The sequence below is a fragment of the Crocodylus porosus genome, unplaced genomic scaffold (assembly GCF_001723895.1).
Source record: "Crocodylus porosus isolate Cpor-Errol unplaced genomic scaffold, CroPor_comp1, whole genome shotgun sequence".
In the NCBI taxonomy this organism is placed as follows: Eukaryota; Metazoa; Chordata; order Crocodylia; family Crocodylidae; genus Crocodylus; species Crocodylus porosus.
The window spans coordinates 8950876-8960056 of NW_017728917.1; the positions used below are offsets into that span (position 1 = coordinate 8950876).

The 9181-nt window shown below is 47.0% G+C and overlaps 1 protein-coding gene across 12 annotated transcripts in view; it reads left to right on the forward strand.

The window, feature by feature from the left end:
- FOXP1 (forkhead box P1) overlaps positions 1-9181 on the forward strand; it is a 442485-nt gene that overhangs the window by 311811 nt on the left and 121493 nt on the right. For all 12 annotated transcript variants that reach the window (XM_019536645.1, XM_019536646.1, XM_019536642.1 and 9 more), the window contains one exon: positions 3909-4040. In XM_019536645.1, coding sequence (XP_019392190.1) covers positions 3909-4040 — 132 coding nt within the window. The remainder of the gene's footprint in view (positions 1-3908; positions 4041-9181) is intronic.

Below are 9181 nucleotides of genomic sequence, written 5' to 3' on the forward strand. Positions count from 1 at the left end.
GTGTCACGCTAACCCCCAACCCCAAACACCACCCGTTCTGGGTGCAGGACTTCTCCTTGCAGTGTCACGCTAACCCCCAACCCCAAACGCCACCCGTTCTGGGTGCAGGACTTCTCCTTGCGGTGTCACACCAACCCCAAACGCCACCCGTTCTGGGTGCAGGGGCTCCGGGTCTCTTGCCACTTGGTGCAAAGCGGGCAAGCAGCGGTTCGATTCTGCCCTCATCCCAGCAAACGCAAGGGACTTGGGGGGAGCCTGCTGAGGAAGGTGGTGGCCGTGTCCTTGCTCAGGCATAGCGCTAGGGGACAGAAAGAGGCTTGCTGCTGCCCAATTCCCTCAATGCTCTGCCTGACCCGTTATTTGTCCGAGTGCTGGGCTTGGCCAGGGAAATCCAGCTGCAGGGCAGGACTCTTCCACTTGGAGGGAGCAGCTTTAAGGCTTCATGATCACAGCCATCACCTAGTCTGGCTGCAACCGAGTTTCACGGCCAGCTCAAGTAGAAACCAGGCATGTCTTGCACAGCTAGTTGTTCTGGGAATCTTCAAAAATTTCTGGCAGCCAGTTTTCGTTGTGCAACCTCTCAGCTGCCAGAACGGATAGAATATGATCATATCACATGAAATGCATGCAGGGCCTGCTATAGCAACTGTATTTCAAAGAGACAACACATATGGTGGCTGGTTCTTTTTGGAATAATATCTATAAGTTGATGATGTTTTATTCAGAAAGGCTGTAGCTTGAAAGGTTAGGGATGTGCTGATTGTTTGATATATGATTAAAGCAAGGCTCCCGTGTTTTTTTGGGGGGGGGTTTTTTGGCCTATTGAATCTAATTACAGGGAACTAAAATGATCATTTGATTGCACATTTATCTGGAATTATTCTTCTGCAGAGCCAGTCTTAATAATATATAATAACATGTTGCGCTTGTACTGTATGGCGCTTCTTGTCTGAGAAACTCGGAGTGCTTTACAAGTATTCATTAATTAAATAAGCCACACAACACCCTAGTTAAGTAGGTGAGTATTCTTTGCCAGTCTCCTTAAGCCTTGAAGAAATATTTCAGCTGCTCCTGTTTCACCTTTAAAGGCACTTGGAGCAATTGAATAGGCTAATACAATACAAATAACATTTTGTCTTTACCGCACGCATCACCTTCCACCCAAAGGTCTCTCAGCCATCCTTGTGTTTTATTAATTGGTGGCCAGCAGAATCTTTTCATCTTGTAGGTGAACTACTGGAGGAGCCCTCACACGTACGCCCGCAAAATTGCACAGATGAGCTGATTTGTGTGTGTGTGGTTGACAGCGTCTTGCATTTATTGCCCCCTTTAAGGATCGCCAGCCTCTGATGCACATGCACATCCACATGGCATTTTTTAGATGTGTGCGGAGCTCTGGCTACGCTCCTCCCCCCCCCCCCATATTTAAAATCTGGTTTCATCTCTGGTGGAAGTCACAGCTGAATTTAAAATCTTTCTGAACAAATGGAGATTTGTTATTGAATCATGCACTGACAGCAGTGCAGTCTAGGTGAGAGGAGGCAGGGTGTAGCACAGGGGTGGGCAAAATGCGGCCTATCTGGCCCGCAGGACCCCTAGACAATTTAGAAAATTAATATTTATCTCCCCCCGGCTGCCTGTCACATGGCCCTCGATGGCTCGCCAGAACTCAGTAAGTGGCCCTGCGCCTGAAATAATTGCCCGCCCCTGGTATAACACTTTCTAAAAGAGAGGTGGTCTGCCTGCAACATGGGTGCCACGAGGGGCCACAAGTAGCCTCTAGTGACGCGTGGCAGATCAGGCAGCACAGTAACTTGACAGTGCAGGGAGCAGAAAGCAGAGCATCAGATCAGTCAGGGAGCAGGCAGCCAAGCAGCAAAACAGGCAGAAGAAAGGTATTGGAGTGGCACTGGGGGAGGGTGCAGTGCTAATTTGTGGCACGCTTGCCAAAGCGGTTGGCCCGCTCGGTCCTACTGCAATGGCAAGCAAGCAGTTTGGCAAGCGCTTCGTGACGCTCTCGGCCCAGCGCCCGGTTCTGCGAGCTCGGTGCTTCCAGTGAATCCCCGGGCACCTGCTTTTCCCACCGGCGTGAAGAAGAGGGGCAAGGAGGGGAGAAGAGCTCGAACTGCTCGGGTGCATGGTTCAGAGCGACACCGAGCAGCTGGCAGATGAGACGGTGATCGCTGTAGTGTAGCCAGCGTCCCCTTCCTCGCAGCCAGAGGCCAGGAAGAGAAGTTGTGAAAGCAGACTACACTGGCTGTATGCCACCGAGGGATTCCCTCACTCCCTGCTGGCCAGTCGCGGAGGCTGTCGGGGCCCCCCTTCGTGCTTCTCCCGAGTGTGTGTGTTCAGAAGTAAAAGGAAACGATCTTGCTGCGTTTGAGGAACTGTCCCGAGAGCTGCGAGGGGTCCTTACCACCCACCAAAATCACCTAGCCCCTTCACCTGCCCCGCAGAACTGGGCACAGATCCCCATCCCTGCCCGGTGAGGTGCGGTGCGCTTAGCACTCGACACTTAGGAGAAACTACTCCTGCTCGAGAGAAACGGCAAAGCCCCTAAACGAATTTAACTCCTTAATTGAATATGTATTAATTAATTAGCTCAGGGAGCATCTGCGGGAGGAGCGTGGCAGCCTCTCTCCCTCCTTCCGTGTAGGCATCTTGCAAAGGGACAATTTTTCTTGTTTTACATTAATGAAGTCTTCAGTCTTCCCACTTTTTTACACCTACACATGTACTGAACGTCTCCAAGGAGACGAGGAAACCCGGAGTCCGGCGATGGTGAATCCTTCAGTGCGACAGCAGGCTAGAGTCCCAGCCACGGTGCCAGGCATCTCAGCGTCCAAATGCCTCCGCAGACGGGCTTTGTCTCCCAGCTTCTGGCACACGGGCCGTCTCCGGCGTTGGGCCTGACGTGCTGGCGAAGGAACCGAGCTTCTTGCCCATGAGCTTGACAGGAGGGGCGTCGTGCCCCTTTGCTTTTCCCACTTCTCTCTCTCCTTCCTGTCCTTGCCCCCACCACAGAGGTGCCCGGTCCATGGACCCAAAGCCCCTTGCACAGCATCAGGTGTGCACTTCCTCATACTCTTCCAGCCCTCGACCTGCCTCCGATGCTTACCCCAGGCATCGTGCCTCACCTGCAAGTCCTGTCTTGGAGGCGTTGCTTTTTTCTCTCGTCCCTTTGCAGTCGGCCCTTGAGCTCTCTGCCAGAGTCTGTCTTTGGGGTGTGGGATGCAGAATATCCTCTCCCGGCTGTTGTTTTCCCTCACCCCTTGCTTGCAGGGACCGCTAGCGACCAGTAATGATTTTCGTGTGCTCCCTACTAGACCTGTGCAGCTCAAGATCTTGCATTGTCTTCCCCTTGCTGGATGCCACTGCCTCTGGCTGCTCTGCTGTTGCAGCAGACAGCCCACACAGTAACAGCCTTCCTCAAAGAGAAACTCCCATTTGACTACCTTGGTCGGCTCTAGACCACTTCGCCCGGTTGGAGAAAAAGGGCACGAAGACTGCCACAGTTTGCAAAAGGACTCATTGCCTGATGAGACATATTCCCATTGCATAAAGCCCTATAAGCTCACGTTAGTCCCCCCTTCAAAATCTGTGTTTGCCCCTGGTTACCATGCAGTCCTATTTCCCCTGTAATTAAAATGAGAAATGGCTCTGGTGTGTCATATCCTTATGGGTAAGCATTGAGTTTTTTTGGGGGGGGGGGTTCCTTTTTTTTTTTTTAATGGAAGTCACTCTTCTCTGAGTGCAAACACGCCTCAGGATTTCTTTGGGGAGCACTCTTCTGGGAGGTGAACCGGGTCTGTTGTTCAAAGGGATGTTCTGATCAAATAGCACACATGCAGCTTCCCACGTTCGTGCATGGTACAAACTCCCTTTTTTTCCCATTTATTTTCTTCCAGGCTCTTCAGGTGGCACGACAGCTTTTACTACACCAGCAGCAGCAGCAGCAGCAGCAGCAGCAACAGCAGCAGCAGCAGCAAGTTAGTGGATTAAAGTCTCCCAAGAGGAATGACAAACAACCAGCCCTTCAGGTAAGAAGAGTGAATGTGTGCACATGAGCCTCTGCATGTACCTGTTGTTAACCAAAGCTGCAGAGCAGTGCAATATTGAAGTTAATGTGAGATTTGTAGAGATGCTCAGCTGTGGCCTAATTTGCTCCAGCTGAAGTTTTAACACAAAGGCTCCTGTTGACTTCAGTTGGAGCAGTGAAACCAACACCAGGCATTTTAGAAAGCCCACCCATAAGCACAGCCTGATTGAGGATGGGTGGAGCGGTTTATCGCAAAATTGAATGGGTCGTTGTTCCAGTATTGCCTTCCTGCTGTTGTGGTTATGCTCAAAAACCGTTCTGTTTGCACCCCGGGTTCACCCAAACTGTTGATCTGCTTTGGCAACAGTAACGCAGTCATTAGGGCAGCTTATCAGTGTGATTTCTGCCCCCCAGCTGTTGTCTGCTGGCCTCTGGACATATTCAGGGATGAAATATTTGTAGCCCCTTCGAGGAAACCTAAATATTATCAGCTTGTTACAAATTCAGGAGGGTACAACCAGGTCCAAGTAAGATGCATGCACAAACGTGTTTCGGGGGGCATATCCTGCTGTTCAAGATGAATATGTCATAGGAGCTAGAGATCAGAAACAGGTGGTAGGTCACCCAGGTGGTGCCAAGGTGGGATTGTGGTACCTAAGTTTTTTCCATTATGGTCACCATGCTAGTGTTTTCACTTTCCTGAGGACAGCTGTTCTGCACTATGTCACACTCCTTAAGTGACTTAAGAAAGCATCCTTTTCTTAATTTCTGGTAACAAGGTTTCCGGAAGTCAGTGCTGTAGCTGAAGTGCAGTGACACCAGAGTCCTGTTGTTGGGCTCTTCTCTCACTGTTGTTATTATCTGATGCTCTGCCTTTGTGGTTCAAATTTATTTTGGTGCTTTTCCGTTTGTCATCGTTACACAAAAAGTTGTTGAACTAATGTCTGATTTGCACTCCTGTCCCTCTGGCAGCATTACTGCTCCTGTGCCTTTCACTGATGACATGTGTTTCAGATTATTTAGTCCCTAAAATGTAGATTTTAGATCTTTAAAGATGGAGCAGAGCATTGGAGGGCAAATCAGAAACACGTAAGTCTGTGAGAAGGTGAAGCTTACGGGCCACAGCCTTGTTTGAGCAAAGCTCTCAGTGACTTCAGTGAATCAGGAATAGGTCTGCATTGCAGAATATGGCCCAGTCAAGAGCACCGGTAGCAGTTATGCAGCTATGTCAACCTCAGAGAATTTGGAAAATACTGATCTCCATCCCATCCCCAGAAGGGGGAAGCCTGATCTGTAAATAGCAGTTTTGGGGAGGGAAACTGTGGCAGGCAGTTTTAAGGGACCCTCTCCAGACTGTAGGAAAGGATATGTTTTAGAGGTGAAATTCAGACTCATGCGTTCCTGGCTCCCGACGTGGTGTGCTGTCTTCTGGACAACGCCTGCCTCTTTATAGCTGCACTATCATTCTTTTGGAAAGTCTGAACTGTTTTGTCGTTGGGCAGGCGTGCGGTTTATTGGGAGCATAGAGTGTCGCAAGCCAGACCGTTACATTAACACTTCCAAAAATATTTTATTTGGTAAATCCATAGCAGCTCCATATGCCTTTTAATAGACTCTTCCACTGGGGACATTTTTAATGAGAGATTGTGCCGGCTAGGTCCAGTGTCAGGTACTAAAAGAAGTGCTTTGTTGTGCAGATGTCTTAAGAATAGCTCCAGAGGATGAAATATGACTGTGTTGACCTTTCAGCTGTGAGCTTATTTGTCAGGATTCAAATAAGTTGAAAGGATCAAACCAAACAGTTTCCGTAGTCAGACTGGGAATTGTGTTGCAGAGGTCAACAGTGAAGGCCACATCGCAGATTCCATAACATAGCCAATTGTTGGTACATATTAAAGTACTGGAGCAGCTCCTGCAGTCAGAGACACAATTAAAATTCTAATTTATTAATGTATACAGAGAGCTGGCCTGGCCTGTCACTCACTGATTCAAATGACTGCCCATTCTTTTTTCCCCTCACTCCTGGAGCTTTCGCTGTCTTAAACATACTGCAGGTCCTCTTGAATATAACAGACCCTGAGTGCATTGGCAAAATGCAAGCGTATTATTAAAAGAAAATACTAGAGTGCCGGGTAGAAATTGTTGCGGAAAATATATACGCACCCCTAATCTGTCTGATCACATTGCTCTGAAAGGAGGTATCGTTGCTGACAGTTTACAAAATCAGTCTGGATGGTTTTTGTTCCAGAAATCTTCCAATCTCTTTTATTGAAGCGGCGAAGCAAGTTGTCCTGGCATTTAATAAATAGATGTGCGCTTTAATTTCTTTGGGTCGCTCTGGTGCTTACTAGATAGATTTGATTTTTTTTTTTCGTCCCTTAAACTTTGTAGCTCCCATGCAGTAGGAATATGGTGGAAATTACAGAGCTTGGCTTTTTTTTTTTGGTACCTTGCAAGGGCACTGGTGGAAACCTCCTGAACACGTGTTGTGCAGAGCGGTGTTTGCACGAAATGTGGGGGGAAGGGAGGAAGTTAATCCCGAATGTTGGTTCTGCTAATAAGACACTTTGTGGCTCTGCCCACCTCTGAGTTCATGAGCTGACAGGCAGGGAGGCGAAGCCCACTTGATCAGAATACCGAGTGTCGTTTGCACACGTACGATTTATGGTGGCTGCAAAATATTGCTAAGCGAGATCTGTCAGTCCCGGGCTCTCTAATTTAATACTGGCTGGCAGGCTTTGTCATGTAAACTGGACTGGCACAAACAGATGCGGAAAATTAATCTAGTACGTTGCTGCGTGGCTAATTTGTTACCACCTTGCTGTGGATAATTTCTCGTATTTCTGGTTATTCACCGCCATTTAAGCACATTTTGATCTCATTGGGACACCGTACTTGGAATAGCTTTCCCATGAAAACGGGATCCCGCAGAATGCCTTGCAAGAGGCCACTCCCTGACCTTGATAACTACAGTCGGAGAGACCTTGCTTTAGCAAATTTTAGATATTTTGACAGAGATGCAGAGATGTGCGCTGCCGATGGTTTAATGAACCCCCAAATATACTGTGACTCACGGTCTGAGCCTGTCTCACTCTGCCTTGCTTTACATTTGGCAGGGACCTTCTGTTTCGCAGGCAGATGAGACAAACGGGAGAAAATCGAAAGTTAAGGACTGGGTTTACTAACCAGCAATTGGGGAAAAAAACGTTAAAAAAAAATGTCAAACCTAGAAAAATTAGATGAGGGATGGGAAAAGATTAAAGCATCGACAAACTCGTGCCATAGATGTCAGCATTCCTTGAAATATTTGAAAGAGAACGTTTTAGCAGTTCAGGCATGCTTTCAGACCTTGAAAAGTCAGACACTTTTTTCTTGACTAACACAAATATATCCCTACGTTAATAGATTTATTGATTAAAAGTTGGAGCTTTAATTGCCGATTCTCTGAGCGATTTATTCATTATCGTTCTCTAAGCGTTTTTAGCTACTGGCTTGAATACACAGGTTGGAAACAAATCAAGAGACACATTTTTCTCCCAAGAAAGAAGTGCATGTGTGTTTTGGCAACACCAACAATAATTTTTCTTAAAGAAGTAAATGTTGTGTGTTGCATTGAACCGACTGTGCGTTGGACACTGGCTGGAACCAGATTTAGAAAGTCATTGGCTGGATCTTGCATTTGAAAGTAATCCATTGGTGGTGGTTGTGCAGGTTAAACAGTATATGGCATGCCATAGATTTAGTATGCAAAGGGTGATACAAAGTAGTGGTATTTACCAAAATTGGATCTTTTCGCTGGTCGGTTGAAAATAAATTTTTCCATTCAAAATTTGGCAAAGTTTGGGGGGCTGGGGGTTGGGAGGGGTGGGAATGCCGTAATCCTTTCATACTGATGTTATGTAAAACGTGCATTAGGCTGCACTTCTGTCTAGCTGCCACCTGCTGTGTCATCTTGGTGCCTCTTTTCAATATAATAAGGAGCAGTGGAGGGCAAGAGCAAAAATCAAAAAGAAATGTAGAAATCAGCAGTCGCTGGAAATTTGTATGCGACTGCGGTTTTTAATGGCACTTTCCTGTAATGCAATTAGAAATTGTTAGCCTAGCAGCCCAATAACCAAGGGTGAAGCGAAGGATATCCGAAGGATATCCTTCTTGCTGGTGTTTCTCTTGCAGCAGTTGGCATAACTAAAATCTGCGGTGGCATAGGGATTTGCGTGACGTACACTTGTGTGTGTCAGCGGTGTGTTCAACTAGAGACGGAGAAACAAAAGTAACTGATGGCAGGTCATATAGCAGCTGAATAAATGGGCAGTGATTTTTTTTTTTTTTTTTTTGAAGGAATGCATTTATTTTTTATTCTTACATGTACATGTATGTACTACGACTGAGTTGGATTCTATTAAAATCCATAGGTATTTCGATGAGGACTTCAAGAGGGCTAGGATTTCCTCCTTTCCGGTTTCGATGGCTTCCCTTGTGAACATTTCAGCGCCCTGCTTTTGAATCCTTCACTTTCTATATATTGCATTTTATTTATTTATTTTGAAGCTGGCCTTTGCTGGTTTCTAGGAATGGGCTTTATAACTCAATTTGCTAATCATAAAACTGGGCATCAGTCAGCCCACAGTGCCTGTGTGAGCCGCTCAGGATCACCGACCCCTAGCAGTCCAAAATCGGAGCCAGTTCTCCCTGAAAATCGTATGAATGGCTTAAAAATTCTGAGATAATAAAAGCGAGGGGAGGGGGCCTTTGTTGCTGTCTGGCTTTTTGAGCTTTTAGTATTCACATCTTCCTTCTTTTTCTACCAAATACGAGGCCAGAAACGGACTTGTTTTTCTTTTAGGTGAAAGCTGTGATTCTCTTCTGAGTATATGCCTCCAGCAGCTGGGGCCTTTAGAAAGCACTGAATATCGTTGAGAGTTGGCAACACAGGGCACCGAGCAGTCGTTTTAGATCCGGGTAACCCGAGACTTACAGATAGGGATTTTTTAGTGACATCTGCCCAAGATCACGGCGGCTCTGATTTGCAAACTCCCATTGATTTCAGTAGGAGTTAAGACACCCGCGTGTTACTAGGGATCTAGGCCGGAGTGAGGTACTTGCAGAGCGGGTGGTATAAAAACCATGGTTTCTTGTTCGTAG